Source organism: Equus quagga, chromosome 10 (assembly GCF_021613505.1).
Source record: "Equus quagga isolate Etosha38 chromosome 10, UCLA_HA_Equagga_1.0, whole genome shotgun sequence".
Taxonomy (NCBI): Eukaryota; Metazoa; Chordata; class Mammalia; order Perissodactyla; family Equidae; genus Equus; species Equus quagga.
In genome coordinates, this window is record NC_060276.1 from 69,604,453 (window position 1) to 69,627,348 (window position 22,896).

The window sequence follows — 22,896 nt, forward strand, 5'->3', positions numbered from 1 at the left end:
AGCAGACAACCTCTCTGTCTGCCATTAGCGGAGGGGCCACGCCCAGCATTCACAACTCCGGGAAAGTCCCAGAGAGAATCCCAGAGGGCAAGGTGACCCCCAGCTGCCGTTGCCTGCCCCGTGGGGCAAGGGATTGCCGGAGATCTCGGAGAGGACTGGGGCTGGGGGGAGCTCCAGAGGCCGGCTCTGTGGCCCGGAGGGGAAGCTCCAGAGTTCCGCCTGGGCAGCAGACAATACTCTCTGTCTGTTATTAGCGGAGGGGCTACGCCTAGCATCCACAACACCGGGAGGGTCCCAGAGAGGAGAATATCAGGCAGGGCAGCAGCTGACCAGCTACCACTGAAATCAGGATCTCCGCCTATCCTCCAGACAGGGCAAAGGGCTCCCCGAGTTCCTGGGGAACAGGACTGGGGCTGGGTGGAATTCCAGCGACCCAGCTCCATAGCCTAGGGGGAAACCCTACAGGCTCACAGCAGCCTCAGGGAAAGCCTCTGCAAAGCACTAGTAGAGAGCACCCATCCGGCAGCCACAAGGCTGGAAGACCCCGGGACAAAAGTAGCATAGCTAGGTGAGCTAACCACAGACTGTAGAAGATGCCAATAGCTCTGCTGTGACCCATAGTGGACAAGTGAGATTTTGTGGGTGCCAACAGTGACGGAGCGGCAAATATAAGTGATCCTATCCCTGGCAGCTGGAAAAGCCCATAACACCGTTACAGACCCCAAGGAGGCAGCACGTCTAGGTGGGCTGCAACAGTAGGCACCAGCAGCCTGAAGCCCCCCTGTGATGGCCCCCACGGCAGAAGAGGGAATCCAAAGGACCACTGTGGCTACGAGGAGGGGCCCAGGCCCAGTTAGCAACTGCAGATAGGGTTCCTGGTTGGTGCAGTATAAACAGCTGCTCCCCCACCACACCAGCAGAAACAAGTGGAAGGAGCAACTAAACTCTATCTCTATGCAGAGGCACAAATCTACAACATCAAGCAATATGAAAAAATACATTAAATCTCCAGAACAGAAGGAAAATAACAAATACACAGAAAACAATCCCAAAGAAAAATGAGATATATAACCTAAGTGACGATGACTTCAAAACAGCCATCATTAAAATACTCAATGAGTTAAGAGAGAATTCAGATAGACAATTCAACGAGTTCAGGAGCTATGTCACAAAAGAGTTTGATAGGATAAAGAAGAACCAAACAGAAATACTGGAAATGAAGAACACAATAGAGGAGATTCAGAAAAATCTAGATGCACTGAACAGTAGGGCCAATAATATGGAGGAAAGAATTAGCAATTTGGAAGATGGGAATATAGAAATGCTGCAGGCAGAGGAGGAGAGAGAAGTAAGACTAAAAAGAAATGAAGAAACTCTCTGAGAATTATCAGACACAATTAGGAGATGCAACGTAAGGATTATAGGTATACCAGAGGGAGAAGAGAAGGAGAAAGGGGCAGAAAGCCTATTCAAAGAAATAATGGCTGAGAACTTCCCAAATCTGGTGAGAGAGATGGATCTTCAGGTGACAGAAGCCAACAGATCTCCAAACTTTATCAACGCAAGAAGACCAACCCCATGGCATATAGTACTGAAGCTAGCAAAAGTCAACAACAAGGAGAAAATACTAAGGACAGCCAGGCAAAAGAAACTAACCTACAAAGGAACCCCCATCAGGCTATCAGCAGATTTCTCAGAAGAAACTTTGCAGGCTACAAGAGAGTGGAATGATATATTCAAAAATCTGAAGGACAAAAACCTACAGCCGAGAATTCTCTACCCAGCGAAAATATCCTTCAAATACGATGGAGAAATAAAAACTTTCCCAGATAAACAAAAATTAAGGGAGTTCATTGCCACAAAACCTCCTCTTCAGGAAATCCTCAGGAAAACCCTCATTCCTGAAAAATCAAAAAAAGGAAAGGGGCTACAAAACCAAGAGCAGAGGAGATAAGTAGAAGGACAACAGAGAGTAGCAGCTCTTCATCAGAACAGATTAAACCATGGGACGAGAAACAAAGGAAATTGAAGAAAACCGGAAAACAAGACATAAAATGGTAGTGGTAGGCCCCCACATCTCAATAATCACTCTAAATGTAAATGGATTGAACTCCCCAATCAAAAGACACAGAGTGACAGGATGGATCAAAGAACAAGACCCAACAATATGCTGCCTCCAGGAAACACATCTCAGACCCAAAGACAAACACAGACTCAGAGTGAAGGGATGGAGAACAATACTCCAAGCTAATAATGAACAAAAGAAAGCAGGTGTCGCTATACTAATATCAGACAAGGTAGACTTCAAAGCAAAACAGATAAAGAAAGACAAAGAGGGACAGTATATAATGATAAAAGGGACTCTCCACCAAGAAGACATAACACTTATAAATATATACGCACCCAACACAGGAGCACCAAAATTTGTAAAGCAACTCTTAATAGAACTAAAAGAAGACATCAACAACAATACAATAATAGTAGGGGACCTCAACACACCATTAACACCAATGAACAGAACATCCAGACAGAAAATCAACAAGGAAATAATAGAATTAAATGAAAAATTAGACTAGATGGACTTAATATATATAGAACACTTCATCCAAAAACAGCAGGTTACACATTCTTCTCAAGTGCACATGGAACATTCTCAAGGATTGACCATATTTTGGGAAACAAAGCAAACATCAATAAATACAAGAGAGTTGAAATAATATCAAGCATCTTTTCTGATCATAATGCTATGAAACTAGAAATCAACTACAAGAAAAAAGCAGAGAAAGGTGCAAAAATGTGGAGACTAAACACGCTTCTGAACAAACAATGGATCATTGAAGAAATTAAAGAAGAAATCAAATATTATCTGGAGACAAATGAAAATGAGAACACGACATACCAAATCATTTGGGATGCAGCAAAAGCAGTCCTAAGAGGGAAATTCATCACAATACAGGCTCACCTCACTAAACAAGAAAAAGCTCACATAAGCAACCTCAAACAACACCTAACAGAACTAGAAAAAGAACAAACAAAGCCCAGAGTCAGTAGGAGGGAAATAATAAAAATAAGAGCAGAAATAAATGATATTGAAACAAAAAAGGCAATAGAAAGGATCAATGAAACAAAGAGTTGGTTCTTCGAAAAAATTAACAAAATTGACAAACCTTTAGCCAGACTCACCAAGAAAAGAAGAGAGAAATCGCAAATAAATAAAATTAGGAATGAGAGAGGAGAAATCACAACAGATACCAATGAAATACAAGGGATCATAAGAGAATACTATGAAAAACTATATGCCAACAAATTGAACAACCTGGAAGAAATGGACAAATTCCTAGACTCCTACAACCTCCCCAAACTGAATCAGGAATAAATGGAGAATCTGAATAGGCCAATCACAAGTAAGGAAATAGAAACGGTAATCAAAAACCTCCCCAAAAATAAGAGTCCAGGACCAGATGGCTTCTCTGGAGAATTCTACCAAACATTCAAAGAAGACTTAATACCTATTCTCCTCAAACTATTCCAGAAAATTGAGGAAGATGGAGTACTCCCTAACACATTCTATGAAGCCAACATTACTCTGATCCCCAAACCTGACAAGGACAACACAAAGAAGGAGAACTACAGGCCGATATCACTGATGAACATAGATGCAAAAATCCTCAACAAAATTCTGGCAAACCCAATACAGCAATACATCAAAAAGATTATAAACCATGATCAAGTGGGATTTATACCAGGGACACAGGGATGGTTCAACATCCGCAAGTCAATCAACGTGATACACTACATCAACAAAATGAAAAACAAAAACCACATGATCATCTCAATAGATGCAGAGAAAGCATTCAACAAGATCCAACAACCATTTATGATAAAAACCCTCAATAAAATGGGTATAGAAGGAAAGTACCTCAACATAATAAAGGCTATATATGACAGACCCACAGCCAACATCATACTCAACGGACAAAAACTGAAAGCCATCCCTCTGAGGGCAGGAACAAGACAAGGGTGCCCACTTTCACCACTCCTATTCAACATAGTACTGGAGGTGCTGGCCAGAGCAATTCGGCAGGAAAAAGAAATAAAAGGAATCCAAATAGGTAATGAAGAAGTAAAACTCTCGCTGTTTGCAGACGACATGATCTTATATATAGAAAACCCCAAAGAATCCATAGAAGAACTATTAGAAATAATCAACAACTACAGCAAAGTAGCAGGGTATAAAATCAACATACATAAATCAGTAGCATTTCTATACACTAACAATGAACTAACAGAAAAAGAACTCAAGAACTCAATCCCATTCACAATCACAACGAAAAGAATAAAATACCTTGGGATAAACTTAACCAAGGAAGTGAAGGATCTATACAATGAAAACTACAAGACTTTCTTGAAAGAAATTGACGACGACATAAAGAGATGGAAAGACATTCCATGCACATGGATTGGAAGAATAAACATAGTTAAAATGTTCATACTACCTAAAGCAATCTACAGATTCAATGCTATCCCAATCAGAATCCCAAGAACATTCTTCACAGAAATTGAACAAAGAATCCTAAAATTCAGATGGGGCAACAAAAGACCGCGAATTGCTAAAGCAATCCTGAGCAAGAAAAACAAAGCTGGCGGAATCACAATCCCCAATTTCAAAACATACTACAAAGCTACAGTGATCAAAACAGCATGGTACTGGTACAAAAACAGGTCCACAGATCAATGGAACAGAATTGAAAGACCAGAGATAAAACCACACATCTATGGACAGCTAATCTTTGACAAAGGAGCAGAGGGCCTACAATGGAGAAACGAAAGTCTCTTCAACAAATGGTGCTGGGAAAACTGGACAGCCACATGCAAAGATTGAAAATTGACCATTCTTTTTCACCACACACCAAAATACACTCAAAATGGATCAAAGACCTAAAGATTAGGCCTGAAACAATAAGTCTTCTGGAAGAGAATATAGGCAGTACACTCTTTGACATCAATTTCAAAAGAATCTTTTCGGACACTATAACTCCTCAGTTGAGGGAAACAATAGAAAGAATAAACAAATGGGACTTCCTCAGACTAAAGAGCTTTTTTAAGGCAAGGGAAAACAGGATTGAAACAAAAAAACAGCTCACTAATTGGGAAAAAATATTTACAAGTTATTTATCCAACAAAGGGTTAATCTCCATAATATACAAAGAACTCACACGGCTTAACAACAAAAAAACAAACAACCCGATCAAAAAATGGGCAGGGGACATGAACAGACATTTCTCAAAAGAAGATATGAATATGGCCAATAGACACATGAAAAGATGTTCATCATCGCTAATCATCAGGGAAATGCAAATCAAAACTACACTAAGATATCACCTCACACCCATTAGATTGGCAAAAACATCCAAAACCAAGAGCAACAAATGTTGGAGAGGTTGTGGAGAAAAAGGAACCCTCATACACTGTTGGTGGGAATGCAAACTGGTACAGCCACTATGGAAAACAGTATGGAGATTTCTCAAAAAGTTAAAAATAGAAATACCCTATGACCCAGCCATCCCATTACTGGGTATCTATCCTAAGAACCTGAAATCAGAAATCCCAAGAGTCCCTTGCACCCCTATGTTCATCGCAGCATTATTTACAATAGCCAAGACGTGGAACCAACCTACATGCCCAGAAACTGATGATTGGATAAAGAAGATATGGTATATATACACAATGGAATACTACTCAGCCATAAAAAAAGACAAAATTGGCCCATTCGCAGCAACGTGGATGGACCTCGAGGGTATTATGTTAAGCGAAATAAGCCAGTCAGAGAAAGACGAACTCTATATGACTCCACTCATAGGTGGAAGTTAATATATTGACAAAGAGATCTGATCGGTGGTTACCAGGGAAAAGGGGGGGTGGGGGGAGGGCACAAAGGGGGAAGTGGTGTACCCACAACATGACTAACAATAATGTACAACTGAAATCTCACAAGGTTGTAATCTATCATAACATTAATTAAAAAAAACCCAATTAATCAAAGACCTAAATGTAACACCTAAAACTATAAAACTCTTAGAAGAAAACAGAGGCTTATATCTTTGTGACCTGAGATTAGGCAAGGTTTTTAGATATGACACCAAACGCCCAAGCAACAAGAGAAAATATGGATGAATGGACTTCACCGAAATTTTAAAAATGTGTGCTTCAAAGGACGCCATAATAAAGTGAAAAAATAACAAAGAATCGGAGGAAAATTGCAAAGCATATATCTGACAGGGGCTAGTATCCAGAATATATAAATGACACACACAACTCAACAATAAAACGATAAATAACCCAATCAAAACATGAGCAAAGGATCTGAATGGGCAGTTTTGCAAAGAAGATATACAAATTGTCAATACACACATGAAACAATGTTCAACATCATTAATCATTAGGGAAATGCAAACCAAAACCACAATGCGATACCACTTCACACCCACTAGGATGGCTATAATTAAAGACATAATTAAAGTAAAAATATGGAGAAATTAGAATCATTATATATTTCTGGTAAGAAGGTAAAATGGTACACATGCTGTGAAAAAGTCTGGCAGCTCTTCAAAAGTTAAACATAAAAAAAAATATTAAAAAAAAAAAAGTTAAACATAAAGTTACCATATGACCCAGCAATTCTACTCTTCGGCATATACCCAAGAGAAATGAAAACATACATCCACATGAAAACTTGTACATCAATGCTCATAGCAGCGTTATTCATAATAACCGAAAGTGGAAACAACTCAAATGTCCATCAGTGGATGAATAAAAACTTAATATATTCATGTAATAGAATATTCTTTGGCAATAAAAAGGAATGAAGTACTGATACAAGCAACAACATGGATGAACCTTGAAAACATTATGTTAAGTAAAAGAAGCCAGTCACAAAAGACCGCATATTGCATGATTACATTTATATGAAATATAGGTTAGTGGTTGCCTAGGGCTAGAGAAGGGGGTGGGAATGGGGAGTGACTGCTAATGGGTATGGAGTTTCTTTTTGGTGGGGGAGGGGGTGATGAAAATGTTCTAAAATTAGATTGTAGTGATGGTTGCACAACTCTGTGAATATACTAAAATCCACTGAAGTGCAGTTTAAATGGGTGAATTCTATGGTATGTGAATTATGTCTCAATAAAGCTGTTAAAAAAAAACCCTCAGAACTGCACACCTAAAAAAAGATAAGAGGCATAAGAACCTTTAAAAATAGTATTAAGAGGGCTAAATCTAAAAGTACAAACATAGACCAAAAAGGGCACTTTTAAATACATTCAGAACAAAAAGCTGAATGAAGAAATAGGTCTCTGCCTTGTGCCAGCAGTATACTAATAATAAATGACAAGGAGAGAAAATTCTTCAATTACTATTTTTGCTTCTGCCTTCTCAGTTCCTAAGAGGGAACTGAAGGCCAAAATGAGCAAAGAGGTAGTAAATGAGGACTCAACTACTTTAATAAGAGTTCAAATATCTTGGACCAGATGAATTCTAGCCGAGAGAACTGAGAGTAACTTCAAACGAGAACAGTGAAGCTATGTCAACGATCTTTGAGGAACCGTGGAGAAAGATGTTCCAGAAGACTGGGAAGATATAATTTCAATTTTCAAAAAAAAGAGGCAAAAGTTAATTCCATGAATTGCAAACCAGTAAGTTTGATATAAGTCTTCTAGATCATTCCAGGGATGGCTTGCAAGAACCTAGAAATGGAAGAATAAGCACTAGAAGCCAGCTTGAATTCACTGAGAAAAAGTAAATTTAGGCTAATCCTTGTTTCTTTTTTGTACCGTTACTAAGCTGGTAGCTATGAGAAATATGGTAGGCATAGTATATCTGGACTTCAGTAAGCCATTTGACAAAATCTTTTATGAGATCCTTAAGTGCAAAGTTGAGAAACAAGAGCTGGTTGTTAATTCTTGTTAGATAGATTAATAATTGCTTGAAAGACCATTCCCAAAGCATGCAGATTACTAGGTCACCATCATGCTAGACGAAAGTTTCTAATAGCATACACCGTGGGGTCCTTCTAGCCTTAGGAGTTTCCTCACTGATATCCAACAACTTAAACGAAGATATGGAAACCATGCTGATGAGGTTTATAAGTGACAACATCTGGGAAGGACAGTGAATACTTGAGATGACAGAATCAGGATATTGATTTTAATCATAAGTAATGGGGGTAAAACAAAACAAAACTAAAACTAAAACTTGCCTGAACCAGATGAAATCAAACCAAGGGCCAGATCCAAATCTCATACCTAAATTAGAAAATGAGTGCAAGGGAAAGAAACAATTTTTCACTATTTCTGAAATCAGCCTCAAATGTGAATTGCAGCTACTGTTAAAATATGACCTGAAATATCCCAGTCAAGACACCAAGTAATACCAATAAGGGTATTAGAAGTTTTTATCTACAACTGTGGCTTTAATTACTCTCACCCTCTTTTAGACGATCCCCTTCAGCCTTGGTTTTCTTCTGTCGTTCTGATCCAGCAAGGTCTACAAGATGCAGCTTAGAGCGAAAACTGCTATTCCTGTGGGAATGACAAGAAGACACAAATGAGAATGGTACACAAGCTTGGGGGTAGCTGAGTATCAAAGCTGACCTGCTGGCTCTCATTTTCTTTCGAGTCAGTCAAAACGGGCTCCATTGGTTACTAGGTCTGATGATTTGTCAAATCAATTGAACAAGCAACCTAATATTCAACTTTAGTAGAACTAATGTTAAAAAGCTTGACTCTTCAAACTGTAACTTACTTGTCACTTTTCTTTCTTTGCTCTATGGAGATTGTAAAGATGGCATGAGATCGGGATGACTGGGAGTTCATAGCTGTGGAGGCCACAGTCCGAGAGTTGTTGCCCTGCTCCAAACAGGAAACAGTATCCAGGGCAACTAAAACAGTCTTCTCAGTGAGTCCCACAATCTAATTCAGAGAAAGAAAAAATTCCCTTATCATTCAACTTCAAGTACTTCATCAGAAACATAAGGATTGGTGGTTTAAAACAATAATGCCTTGATGTTCCAGTAGAATGTCAATAAACAGAAGAGTTGTGGTAATGGGGACTATTTTAACCAGAAACTCTGTGATCACTGCAAACCAAGGTCTCCAATCTCCCCTAAGGACTTCCAAAACAAGGGCGCCAGCCAATATTGGAGCTAGAAAAGATCTCTAGATTTTAGGGTAGCAATGGAGAGGTGCCTTCCAGGGAGCCCCACGTGAAGGTAAGCTTTGGCGTCAAGGACAGCAAGGGCAACATAAACAGCTATGGTATTTCTCTTTGCTACTTTCTCCTCCATGTGACCCTATGCTCCTCCCTATACTTCTGACTCATTTTATATCTCATTTCACTAGAGGAAATGGCACGGTACAGTTTCCACTGGATTAGGAAGCCAGGAAAACAGGGTCCTAGGCTCGGTACTATCTCTAACCAAGAGAATTCGTACAAGTTAAAATTTCTTGGAGCCTCTGGAGACTGAACTAGATGATTACAAAGTCCTTTGTAGACTCAATATGCTATGATTTTATTCCTCCATAGCTCCCAAATCTACATCTGTGGCCCAAATTTCTAGTCCTTTATTTCTAATTGCCTGCTACCTATGCTTTGAAAACAATAAATTATAAACCAAAATCATCTTCCTTCCACCCACACTCATTCTCTTCACTACTTCTTCATTTCTATTAATATCTCTATTCTCAAAACCTTAGATTTGCTTTCAGTTCCTTCCATTCCTCCATATCTCATCTAACACCGACTCCTAGTCATTCTTCTTTTGAATCCATTGCTTCCTTTTCCTTTCCACATCTACTTGCCTAGTCTAAGCCCATATTACTTCGTGCCTGAAAAATAAGGCAAAGTTTCCCCAATAGGCCTTCTTCATCCTAGTCTTTCTCCTTTTCAACCCATTTCTGTTTAGTCTTCATAAAATCCTGCTTCCTAAAATGTCACCAAACTACCAAGCCCCGTGCTAGATAATAAGGATATAAAGAGATTTTAAGATATTCTCCTAACCTCCAGGAGCTAACTTAGTTGGAAAAATATACACATAAGATAAAAACTTGGTAACAGTAGCCACAGCAATCTTTCATTTGTAAGTAGTAAATAGCTTATATACTGTTCACAGGGATAGAAGCTAAGCTCTTTAGCATGGCTTCATAATCTGGTCCAAACATATCTCCTCTTACTTCCCAACCCATACCCTCTAATCTAGACAGACTGGTGTAGTCTTATTACCCCCAGGAGTATATTTTCTGCTTTCCTGCTTAAGCTATTCCTTACTACCAGAATGCTCTTACTTCTTTTCTCTACTTACTTAGATTCCACTCATCCCATCTGAACAGTGTTTACAAACTTGTTTTTACCCAGCTCAATTTGAGTCAGAAACTCACACTTCTTTGTATTGCAAATTTCACCTCAAATAATGCTTGGGATTTTATTCCTGCCTTGGCATGGGGCATATAAAAGATCTTGGAAGCTGGTCAAGAGCTGGTTCAGCACCAACATTCTTTCTGGGGACAGCATGCATTTTGCCTAGGTGTATTATCCCCACCATCCAAACTGCCTTCCTGTATTCTAAGCCTATCAGGTTTTCAAAATAGCTCTGATCCCTCAAGCCTTGTTTTAGTACCTGGCTAATGACTTAACAACTCAGAAGGAAAAAAAAATTGAGAAGCACAGACACCTGCCCCTCAGGCACCTGTACCCTAAACCTTCAACTTTTCCTTGCAGGGAAGAGAGGAAGGAGAGGAAGATGGGTAAGACATTATTTTACCACATTTTCCTAAGTCTGTACTACGTATTCTCATCCACTTCTAGCCTTGGATCTCCCACTCCTGAATACTCAAGCTCTGCTTGTTTTCAACACTGGCTCCTGGATTTGACCCAATGCCATATAAAAGTCTCCCAACCTGGCCTCAAACTTTCAGTTCAGCTATAGCTCCTCATCCTGTACCTGTATCATGTGACAGAAGCCTTTCAAATAAACGATTTCTTCTTCCTACAGTATTTATGAATTTAAAAATGTTCATATTATTTTACTTTTTAAACATCATCCCACAGTCTAGCACAATGTCCATCACAGTGCTGTCCAACAGAATTTTCTATGACCATGGATATATTCTATATCTATGCTGTCCATATACAGTAGCCACTAGCCACATGTAGCTATTGAGCACTTGATGTGTGGCTGGTGTGACTGAGGGACTTATTTTAAATTTTACTCAATTTCAGTTCATTCAAGTTTAAATAGCCATTTGTGGTTAGTGGCTACTATCCTGGACAGCCTAGTCTTAGAACTCTGTACTTCCTTCCCCACAAGGGCTCCCATCTAGGAATTCTAGATTAACAAAGAGAATTAAGACCTCACAAAATGGGAAAGACTGAGATGTTAGTAGTCATTTAAAACCACAGTGGCAAATAAAAGGGATGTGAACTTTAGTAGTGGCCAGCATTTTTTAATAACATCAAATGAGAGACAAACACACCTTAATGCCTTCCTTAGGATCCTCCCGTATATTTATTTGAGAGGCTTTCTCACGAGATGGGCAAAGAAGATCCAAGATTTCTTCATTGTAAATCTGGAATTGTTGAAAAGAAAATGGTAAAAACAAGATGTTAACGGTGGTAATTGTGAGGTGATGAGATCCTAGGTGATTTTAAAAATTTTTTGTGACTTTCCATATTAAAGTATTTATTTTACAACAAACATATTACTTTTATAATTAAGAAAATGACTGTAACCCTACATGTAATCACCTGATATTTACAAGAATGAATTCACACATTACTTGTAACAAAATCGAGACTGCTCTCTTAAAACAGAGTCTCTTAGGAATAGCAGACACAACAGAAAGTTACACGGGTGCCCAAATTCAGTTCTTTAATGGTGTCATAAGAGCATCACCCTGGGGCCTGCCCTGTGGCCGAGTGGTTAAGTTTGCGCGCTCTGCTTCGGTGGCCCAGGGTTTCAGCCGTTGGGATCCTGGGCACGGACATGGTACCGCTCGTCAGGTCATGCCGAGGTGGCATCCCATATGGCACAACCAAGGCACTCACAACTAGTAGAATATACAACTATGTGCCAGGGGGCTTTGGGGAGAAGAGAAAAGAAAGACTGGCAACAGATGTTAGCACAGGTGCCAATCTTTAAAAAAAAAAAAAAAGCGTCATCCTCAATGATTTTGTTAAAATATAAGTAACAGGTCTTTAGTGGAGGGCGGAAGAGGGAAGCAAAGGGAGAAATGCAACCAATATTTCAACAACAACCAGAACTTTAACTACTTAGAACAGTGTTTAGCACATAGTAAGCACCATATGTGTCTGCTATTATTGCTGTTGCTACTATTTAACATACCAGGTTCCTAAGTTATTTTTACATTTAATTACCTTGGCCACAACTGGGTTAATCAAGAGAGTCAAGAAGGCTAATCTTAATAATGTTTAACTCCCCATCTTCCAACTCTACACGTCTTATATCTATTAACATATTAAGATTCAACTTCAGGATGAAGTATTCACATACAATTTATAATTGCCTGCTTAAATTTTTTTTTTTGAGGAAGATTAGCCCTGAGCTAACTACTGCCAATCCTCCTCTTTTTGCTGAGGAAGACTGGCCCTGAGCTAACATCTGTGCCCATTTTTCTCTACTTTATATGTGGGACGCCTACCACAACATGGTTTAGCAAAGTGGTGCCATGTCTGCACCCGGGATCCGAACCGGCAAACCCCGTGCCGCCAAAGCCAAACATGCACACTTAACCGCTGTGCCACCGGGTCGGCCCCTGCATGCTTAAATAAAATAAGTTTAATTATTGCTCCTTAAAGATAAGACATCTTTTCACTGCTATGGAACCAACCAGCTAGTTTCCCAGAAGCATAATTTCCCTAAACACATGTTTTTGGTGTCCTGAGGTTAGATATAACTGGTCAATCTACTTGTATACTGATACACACCAGAATGAAAACACCCACAAGGATAAGGATTTTCATGTTTTGTTCACTGATATATCCCAAGTACCTACAACAGAGCCTATAACATAGTAGGTACTCAATAAATATCTGTTGAATAAACACACACTATCATCACTTACACAGCTCAGTACTTCACTCAATTTTTATAACATTCTTCATGAAGTAGCAGCATTATCACTTAGCCTCAAAACACTGAAGGGAAATGAAATATTTTTCTACAGACTCTATAGGGAATCAATAACAGAGGCCAAATTGGAACTTAAGAATTCCTATCATCTTTGTTATATGGTAATACCCACTCCCCCATCAGATTAAACAGACTAGTCTGACAACAAGGAAAGAACTGGATAGCAGCCAAATCCAACCGAGCCAGTAAGTTTTCTCTACTAATTTATTAAAATGTAATTTACAAAAAATGCAATTTACTAATTTGAGTCATACCAGGAAAAACCTGATTTGGATTTATTTTTCTACCCAAAGATAAATTTGAATTCAGAATAAAGATAAATCATTTACCTCCAAGTATGATACTTTCAGAGTAAATTCGAAGTCGCTCCTTTTATCAATTTCTTTGAAGAGCAGTTGTATTACCCTAGGAATGACCCCAACTGTTGGTTCATTCTCTTGCTCTGCAGTGTATGTACCTCCCATTGAATAGGTTTTTCCAGAGCCAGTCTGCCCATAGGCCAGGACAGTTGCATTGTATCCTGGCAAAACAGAAGTCACATGCATAGTGGTGCTGAAATATTTTCATCCAATCAATATACTCCATTTTCTTCAGCAATTACTTGTAACAAAACTGAGACTGCTCTCTTAAGACAAGGGTCTCTTAGGAATAACAGAGAAAAGTTATATGGGTGCTATGACTTTTTGCTACTCTAAATAAGCAAAGAAGAAAAATACCAACCCCAGAACGTGTGCCCTTCTTGATAGCCCTTAAAAGCTGGGAAGTAGGGGGTCGGCCCTGTGGCCGAGTTGTTGAGTTCGCGCGCTCTGCTTCACAGCCCAGGTTTCACCGGTTCAGATCCCAGGCGTGGACATGGCACCGCTCATCAAGCCACGCTGAGGCGGCATCCCACAGAGCACAACCAGAGGCACTCACAACTAGAATATACAACTATGTACTGGGGGGTCTTTGGGGAGAAGAAGGGGAAAAAAAAAGAAGATTGGCAACAGATGTTAGCTCAGGTGCCAGTCTTTAAAAAAAAAAAAGCTGGGAAGTAAAAATCTTAAAGGTATGACTGCCAAGTCACTGTCAAAAAAGCCATTCAGAACTTTATAATTCTACTTTCTCTCTACTTTGAGCAATTCTAAATTACGGGAATTAAATGAAAGTCTTAGAAGCTGCATAAATAGATGGGATTCCAGTGTGTATTTCTTTGATTAACAGTCTTCATTTGAAAAGGCAACAAAGTTGCTTTGTACAGTCAGTGAAAGCATCCCTTCCCTATCTGAACTCTCAGACTGCATCTGGACCATATTATCAGGCTTCTCATAGAGATGTCATCATTTAAGTATGATTCAATGTGATATATATCCTTTGCTTTTTTTTCTTTTTAAAATAACTTGTTTGTCTAAACGAAAACCTGGATATTCTCAAAGATCATAAGATGTTAAATTGAGATTTTCAGTGTAACAGATTGCTAGTATCACCTGATATGACTAGGGAGCAAGAGAATAACATTCCATAATCTTCTGCAATACCACAGATATGTGCATATTGTAACAACTGGGGAAACTAAGTTTCAATACTTTTAATAAAATACTCAGGGCTCTGTGGTCTTGGGAACTCAGAGTACAAGAGGGTGCTGTTGAGCTGACTAAAAAATACTTGCTTTGTCTTTGCAACTGAGAGCAATGTTAACCTAACACATACATATCAGATCACTTTCTACCTTATATTGCCTCTAAAGACTATAATTTAATTTTCATTGTTTCTCAAGTTAAAAATATGAAAGTAGACCTATAGTGCTCTTACTAAGCTGTGAAGGTATATTCTGAGGAGGATGACCAGATAATGAAGGATCTGGGAACCATATTGCTTCAGGAATGGCTAAAGGAAAGGAGTGGTGATTAATTAGAAAAGAGACAGAAACAGATAATGGTCTTCCAAATATATAAATAGGAAAAAGACTAACTTTATAGAAGTTATAGAAGCAGAGAAGCCTGGCAGATAACAGCTTAATCAAATGATCAGAATGAAGATCAGCAGTAACGTAACCAATCAACATCGTGTGTTGCCTGATAGGGTTCAATGAGAAGGATACAGCACCACCTCTATGATATTCCTGCTAAAGGCATACAACCCAAATCTAGTCATAAATAAACATCAGACAAAGCAAAATTGAGAAACAGTTTACAAAATAACTGGCCTGTGATCTTAAAAAGTGTCATGATCATGGAAGGCAAAAAATGACTGAAGAAGTTTTAGAATGAAAGAGACCACAGAGGAAGTACAAATAAATACAACTTGTGATGTTGAACTAGATCCTTTTGCTATAAAGGACATTATTGTGACAATTGGTAAAACTTAAATGAGGTCTGAGGACTAGATGGTAGTAATGTAGCAATGCTAATTTCATGATTTTGATGGTTGTATTATAGTTACGTAGGAGAAAGTCCTTGTTTGTAGCAAATATACACTAAAGTATTCAGGGGGCATCAGGTCAACAATTCATCTCAAATGGTTTAGGAAAAAAAAGTTCTTTATGCTGTTCTCACATTTCTACAAGTTTGAGATTATTGCTTTAATATTTTTAAAATTTGAAACAAAGTGTTCAACATTCCCTGAGCCATGACGTCATTAAAAAAGGGGAAAAAAATGTGAATAGCTGTTGCCTGGAAGAAGGCTTCTGTTTGTCTAGAGGGATGAACTAACACTGGGTAGAAATTACCAGGAAGCAAATTTCACCTCATTATAAGCTAACACAATTAGAGCTGTCCAAAAACCAATCAATAGGACTACCTTGTGAGTCAATGAGTTCCCTGTCAAAGAAAAAAATTTTAAACAGATGCTAGAAGTTCACTTAGAGATATTGCTAGAAAGCATTTTTCTTTGGATGGAAAGTGAGACTAGATGATGTACAAATGTCCCTTTCAACTTTAACAGACTCGTACACCATGGTTCCACTTCTTTTAAATAGCTCTCTGCTTTGAATCCTGAATAACCACTGTCCTAGAACAACCAGACACCTCTAAGGCACTGCTCCCTTCTTCAAAACCCTGCTATGGTCTCCAACAACACTAAAGCCTTAGCTTTGGCAATAAAGATCATTAACTGGCTAGAGTATTCAGGGGATTTAGGAAATCTTCTTCACCTAAAAGACTCTACTCATCATTCAAGACCTATCTCAAAGGTTCTCTATGGTGTGAAATTCACCTCAAATCCCCCAAACAGAGATGTCATCCTTTTGATTTTCAAACCACTTTGTATGAAACCAGTGCTACTTCTATAGCAGGACTACTTTATATTTTCAAATTTTAAAATATTTCTTCTTAAAGATAGGTGCAAAAAGTTTACAATTTTTCATGTATTTAAAATTATGTATGTAATCATCTACTTTCACTCCTACCCCTGGACTTTGAACTCCTCCAGGGCCAGGAAGCTATGTTATTTATGTCTGAATCCCTCAACAGGCTTTGCAGTGCCTGGGTCTCAATTACTTGGCACACTGATCATTATCAGCACCCATCAAAGAGCTTAGACTCTAATGAGGTTCCAGGGAAAACAAACAAAAATATATACAAGTCAAAGATGAGCAGAACCAAAGAAAGCAAATACAGTATAAAACAGTATAGGGTACAGCGACTTTCACAAATGATACTGTATTAGTTCCTAGGCTCTGGGCTTTTTGAAGGCAGAACTCATGTTTCATCCATTCCTGCATTTGCAGCACGCAAGCACAGTGCCTGACACATAGCATATGCCCAAGAACAGTTTCAAGAATTAAAGTCTTACCTTTAAATATGCCTTTAATGAGTGGCACTACTGCTGTATTGAAGACTTCTTCCTGTTCAGTGGAGGGGTCAAACACAAAATCGTAGGTAAAGGATTTATCAGTACCAACCACCACCTAGAGAAGGCAAGGGACAAGAAGTAAGGACAATGAAAGGCTAAACCACGCCCCTCACTGCCATTTGGCCCCAGCTGTTCAGAGGCAGGCCCTGGACCCTGCTACGCACGCACCTGAGGTTCCCCGGGAACGAAGGAAAGGCACATCTGGCAGCCCTCGCTAATCTCTTTAGGGACGAGAGGGCGACATCGCAGTGCCACTCTTACAGGAATTCCCTTCACTTCTTCCTTCATGATCCTATCTCAACACCGTCTCTGCAGAAATAAACATATAAATAAATAAATAAATAAATAAATAAAAGATGCTTGCTGATGAACCTTGATAGGTCGGCAGGGTGGGAGGGCGTCCTCCCTCAATTCCGGCCCTCCTCAGAGGGTGGGGTGGGTTACGGAACTCAGCGGCAGCGGTGGCAGCCTCCTCCCCCCAGCGAGATCGCTTCCTCAGGAGAGACCCTCTCCCGCAGACCTGGCCACGACAGGACTGCCCATCAGCCCGACACACTGAAGAGAGCGAAGTGGCGTCTCAAGTGGAAAGGAAAACCCCCAGCGGAGACGACGACAAAGAACCAAAGCTCCAGCGTACCGGGAAAGGCAGATCCTGAGCTAAGGTGTGCTCCCTTAACTCACCAAACTGAGTGTCCCTTCCCTTGTCTCCTGCCGCCCTGTTCCAACAGGAGCTTTAACCGCCAAGTTTCAAATCGGTCTTGGAGGCGCCAGCCAATCGGAGTGCAGACAGCCTGCGGGAGGAGCACGCACGTCCGCGCGCGCAGGACGGCGCGTTGGCTAGAGGAGCGCCTGCGCGCCGCACCCTGACCCCGCCCCTTTTCGACCCATCCGGCATACGCTTCCGGTTCCTAGGCTGGATTGGCCGTGAGCGGAGCCTGAGGTGGCTGCGACCTTCCGGAGGGTGAGGGGCTGGGCATTTATCGCGTTGTGTGCGCTGGAATCAGGCAGGATACGGAGCAGGGATCTGGAAAGTGGGAGGTGGTAAGGGAAGCGTCGATCTGGGGACTGCCACCGTTACTGATCACATCTAGGGAATCTGGGGGCGGTGCCTTGTCCCGAGTACCTGTGGATAGTTGGAGTCAGCGCTCCCTTGGACTTCGAAAGTAGACACATTTTTTTAGACGCGATTCTGATTTCTTATTCTCTAAAATGAAGATGGTAACATCTGTTTTGCAGGATTGTTGTGAGAAAGGAGATTATCTCTGTAGAGCACCTAGCAGGTTGCTTGGCATCCATATAATCAGCAAAGTTAATAGTTTTTTTCCATCTTTTTTCTTCCTTCTCTCCCCGAGTCTTTATCACCTAGAAGTGGGCTGGGCCTGTAGACTGACAGCCTTGAAATAAGTTGGGGTTGTTTTGTGAAACTTGATTGGCTGCTGTCCTTAAACCATTTTGGTCAGCTTTGATTCACCTTTCCATTCCAGGTCCTTGCTGGAGATGGACAACCGGATTCCTTATGATGACTACCCAGTGGTTTTCCTGCCTGCCTATGAGAATCCTCCAGCATGGATTCCTCCTCATGAGGTGGGAACCATCTATACCCTTGAGTAGGGGATTTTCCCCCATGGGCATGAGATGATGTATGAAAGTTAGGATGGCAGGGTTAGACAGTTCATTGGAGAGTGAATCTTAGCCTTTATTGTAGCCAGGGGACCCAGAAGTTGGATTCTCAGCAACTGGGCCCATTGGGAGCTTCTTATGGAATCCTACGGCTAGAGTTCATTCACACCAGAGAATTCTGGAAATTCAGAGACCTAGTTTCCATTTTGTCAAGGTAAAGAAGTCGGGAGCTACTGAGCTGCTAGCATTTCCCCATGCTATCTGTCTACCCATTTGGACAGTGTTACCTGTTCTTCTTAAACTAAGTGCATGACTTCACCTTTTCCTGACTTCAGGGTGATGCATTTGTGTTCCAGATGAAGGTGGGTATAAAATCTAAGACTGGTAATAAGATTTCTGGGCTTGCTGTGTCTTTCAGAGGGTATACCACCCAGACTACAATAATGAGTTGACCCAGTTTCTGCCCCGAATTGTCACACTGAAGAAACCCCCTGGAGCTCAGGTGAGCTTGTGGAACAATTGCATCTTATTCCAGGCTAGATTTGTCCTTACCAGGCCCAGAAGTTGGCCATGGTTGGAGGATGGATGGGGAGGCAGGTAGGAAGGTAAGGAAACTTCCTTTTATTGGCAGAAAAGCTGAGATACCACTTCCACAACTTCTGACTTCTCTCTGAGGGACACAAGCCAAGCTATCATACAGTGATACAACTAGATGTTCTTGTGTTTGTGGTCTATATTGAGTCTCCATTCTGTGCTCTTGTCTTACAGTTGGGATTTAACATCCGAGGAGGAAAGGCCTCCCAGCTAGGCATCTTCATCTCCAAGGTATGTGCACCTGGTAGGCAATATGAATAGCTACTTCCCTTTTTTAAGTTATCAGATTGCAGAACCCTGATGTCCCAAGGCTTGGGAAAAGGATTATTTGGTAAACTCATAGAAGGGGCATAATGGGGACACCCTTTCCCACTTAAAACTTCCCACCTGGCAAGCCATCTGTTTCCCTACATTGTCACACACACAAAAAGAGCCCAATAGCACCTTACATTTGAGTAGCACTCAATTTCACTTACAGTCTTTGAAATTGTCCCACCTCCATCACATATATTCTCTTCTTACCAACAGGTCATTCCCGACTCTGATGCCCATCGAGCAGGACTTCAGGAAGGGGACCAAGTCCTAGCTGTGAATGATGTGGATTTCCAAGATATTGAGCACAGCAAGGTGAGCAGAGCACTTGGGCTGTGGTGAGGTGGGAAGCCATCCCAGGTAGGACAAGTTGGACAAGATTAGCCTAATCTGTAACTTGATAGGACTCTCTCCTGAGGAAGTATACCAGGGGGAAGCAGCTCTTAGTGACCTAGAAGGTTGGAGTGGCAAACTACTTTCCTGCTGTTATGATTCTGTGCTGAGTCATATCTCTTCATTTGTACAAGCTGCTATGTTTCTTCCAGGCTGTTGAGATCCTGAAGACAGCCCGTGAAATCAGCATGCGTGTCCGCTTCTTTCCCTACAGTAAGTGCCACTCTGTTTTTTACTTACCTGGGAGGGCCCTGGGTAGGAACTCTTTAAATACTGATTACTAGAAGCCCCACAAGTTGGCGATGGGGAACTGGGGGCTAAAACCTGAAGATAACCTGCTCTTTTCCTCCTTTTCCCCAGATTATCATCGTCAAAAAGAGAGGACTGTGCACTAGAGAGTTGCAGCCCACAGCCTTCCACACGGAATCTTCTAGGATAAGCTGGCTAGGCCTCAGGGAAGCCACTTGGGGAACTCTGCTCTCAGCCCCGTCCTGGCATAGTGGAATGGGGAGGATGGGGAGACAGTGCTGCCTTGCACTGAGCTAGCTAGCCAACTGTATTACCCAAACTACTGCCCTTTGAGTTCCCTAGTTTTCTAGGTGAGCTCCATTCCCTGAGAGGAGAAGGGTGATGATGTCTAAGTATAGCCTAACCTGTGGAGAACCCTGCTAGAAAAGGCAACTGACATTTATTGAATACCGTGTGCTAGGCAATTGTACATATGTCATATCATTTTCACTAGAGTATACAAATCAGTAGAGAAAGGAATCTTGAGGACCTTCTATCTCATCTGCCTGGCCATCTCATCCCATCCTTATACTGCCAGTCTTATACACTTCAGAGACTCCAGTGGGACCCTATTTTTACTGCCTCCCTCCTGTCCTCTCCCCAAGAAAGTAAAATGCAGTGCTGAGGAAATGTTGGTGTGATTTTTGGATGATACTGGTATAAAATACTGTTGAGTCAAAAATAAAAGCTCTTCCAAAGAGAGGAGCCACTGGAAGTAACAGAGCAAAACTATGCGTACTTCACAAGTATCTCTCTCTGGCTGGAACATTAAGGAGGCCCAGGAACCTTAGCCACAGTGGAACTAAGGAATGGCATAGGGTGAGGGGTATTGAAGGAAACAGTGCCCCTTCCCCCATGAGCTTTGGACATTTCTCTGCAGGGTGCAGTGTTAATCTAGTTCTGTCTTTTCCTTTCCCAAATTCTTTGATCTGGAACATAAACTAAGGGAGAGACTTAGATATATTTCTTTTCAGGGACAGCAGTAAGAAATTAGTTCCTAATTTCTGACTTTTAGTTTGAGTACTACTGACTGCTGGTTTCCCCTTTTTCTTTACCCCAGCCCCCACATAACCTTCTGCCATGTTCTTAGTTCCTTAGTTATCAGTCCTTTGCTAGAGATTCCAAGCCATTCTTCCTGCCATTTCCATTGGCGTGTTCAAAATATCCATTCAGAATAGAAAGTTTTCTAATGAGATATGGGGTCAAGTGCGCCCATAACAAAAGTCCCAAATTTGCCTTGAAAGAATCTTGGGAAGCTTAAATACAGGTTTCCAGGCCCTTCCCCTGGAGAGTGATTCTGTTGGTCTGAGGTGGAACCTGGAAATCTGAATTTTTAAATAAAGTAAGTCAGTCTTCAAATATGGGAAACAGTTCTGAATAGTAGTACTGTATCTCTATGAGGAACTTCTGGCTCTTCCTACAAATCCCATCCCAGCTCTATGATATCTCTTCTAGAGGCTTGGTACCATTGTTAGGTAACAACATCCTTGTGAGCAGAGCTGGAGGTAGGTTTTAGCTGTCTGCTTCCTGTGAAATCCCCTCCTATTCTATGCGCCTGTTTGCTTTGCTGCCCTCCAATGGCCGTCTGAGAAAGAAACTAGAGGCTGAGATACACAAAGGCATGTTGGCTGAGTCTACTGAATGTTGAGATCCAAGACCGTCTGTGGTTAATGGGCTTTAAAACAACTCATCCAAGAAGTGTAGTAAACATGGTACAAAGTCCCAGCCAGGTGCTACAGGCCTAAGAGGCAAAGATTCCCCTGCCCTAAATTGGTTCTCACTTTGAGGTACTTGGAATGGCTCTGTGTTGGGGCCCCAGTATGATGCAATTGCATTGTGGAGGTGTAGGTATAGCATGGAGAAGGCGTAAGCAGTAAGAGGCTGAGGCAAAAGGACCAGTCATTTATTGAGGGCGTAGACAAGAAAACAGTAGAGAATTAACTATATCAGCCTCTAAGGTATCCCAGCTGCTGTAGAACTGCATCCCCCTATAGATGTCTTTTAGCAGTCAGAGAAGGTAAGGTGGGATTCCTGGGCCCTGCAAGAACTTTCCACCTGATAGCTGTGAGATAGTCAAGAAAAATGATAGCCTTTTCAGGTGTTCCATTTTACTCCTAAGCCCTGGAATTGGATGAAAGCTTAGTAAGTGGCCAAATATTTAAACCATAAACCTGAGGGTGCAGGAGGACCGGTACTGGGAAGCCCAAATGGAATAAATTCATCAAATTAGGCAAAGAGCCTAAGCTGTCAACAGGAACAATGGCTTTTGATGCCTGACTCTCTGGAGGGCTCCAGTTGGATTTTAAACACTGAAGTGTGTGTTAAGGAAGGTAATTAAGGTGGCTGGTGTCAAATCTCAACTCCCAGGGCAGCTTCTAGGAGACACAGAAGAGGAATTCTGATCTTAGGATCCCTTTCACCTAAAGGCAAACCAGGGAGCTACTTTGGGCTGAAGTTAGTCCCATTTTCCCTTAATTATCAGTCAGGCAGAATAATTGGCCTGACCATTAACTCAGCAAAGGAAGTTTGCCTTCTTTGTACACTCCCTACCCCAGCAAAGCTAGGAGAAAGGATATGCTCCACACTCCTCTTCCTTCAGTCGAGATGAATTACATCTGGAAGGAAGGGCGGAAGCCGCGTGCCAGAATAGCTGAGTG

General features: G+C 41.1%; 2 protein-coding genes across 7 annotated transcripts in view; one reads left to right on the forward strand and one right to left on the reverse strand.

The window, feature by feature from the left end:
* Positions 1-17,782, reverse strand: part of KIF4A (kinesin family member 4A) — a 123,517-nt gene extending 105,735 nt beyond the window's left edge. For all 4 annotated transcript variants that reach the window (XR_006890378.1, XM_046673903.1, XM_046673905.1 and 1 more), the window contains exons 1-7: positions 17,714-17,782; positions 17,201-17,341; positions 16,973-17,087; positions 13,531-13,721; positions 11,526-11,618; positions 8,800-8,966; positions 8,482-8,576 (exon numbers count right to left, since the gene is read on the reverse strand). Coding sequence is in view for 3 of the 4 variants with exons in the window: in XM_046673903.1 (XP_046529859.1) it covers positions 8,482-8,576; positions 8,800-8,966; positions 11,526-11,618; positions 13,531-13,721; positions 16,973-17,087; positions 17,201-17,320 (781 nt within the window). In the remaining variant the exon portion in view is untranslated. The remainder of the gene's footprint in view (positions 1-8,481; positions 8,577-8,799; positions 8,967-11,525; positions 11,619-13,530; positions 13,722-16,972; positions 17,088-17,200; positions 17,342-17,713) is intronic.
* A 138-nt stretch (positions 17,783-17,920) lies between these two features.
* Positions 17,921-20,954, forward strand: PDZD11 (PDZ domain containing 11). 3 transcript variants are annotated; one of them, XM_046673117.1, is made up of 7 exons: positions 17,921-17,993; positions 18,517-18,616; positions 19,071-19,154; positions 19,421-19,477; positions 19,775-19,873; positions 20,104-20,164; positions 20,312-20,954. In XM_046673117.1, the coding sequence occupies exons 2-7, from the start codon at positions 18,530-18,532 to the stop codon at positions 20,344-20,346; spliced, it is 423 nt and encodes a 140-aa protein (XP_046529073.1). In that variant the 5' UTR covers positions 17,921-17,993; positions 18,517-18,529; the 3' UTR covers positions 20,347-20,954. The 3 variants fall into 3 exon arrangements, with proteins under 3 accessions (XP_046529073.1, XP_046529075.1, XP_046529074.1); XM_046673119.1 differs by having other exon boundaries at positions 17,931-17,972; XM_046673118.1 differs by having other exon boundaries at positions 17,953-18,073.
* Positions 20,955-22,896: the final 1,942 nt, after the last annotated feature.

Bases quoted from the DNA above. Each gene is read 5' to 3' on its own strand.
- PDZD11 (XM_046673117.1), top strand. From the start codon at position 18,530: ATGGACAACCGGATTCCTTATGATGACTACCCAGTGGTTTTCCTGCCT. The intron at 18,617-19,070 runs GTGGGAACCATC...TGTGTCTTTCAG, and splicing joins CATGGATTCCTCCTCATGAG to AGGGTATACCACCCAGACTA. The intron at 20,165-20,311 runs GTAAGTGCCACT...CCTTTTCCCCAG, and splicing joins TGTCCGCTTCTTTCCCTACA to ATTATCATCGTCAAAAAGAG.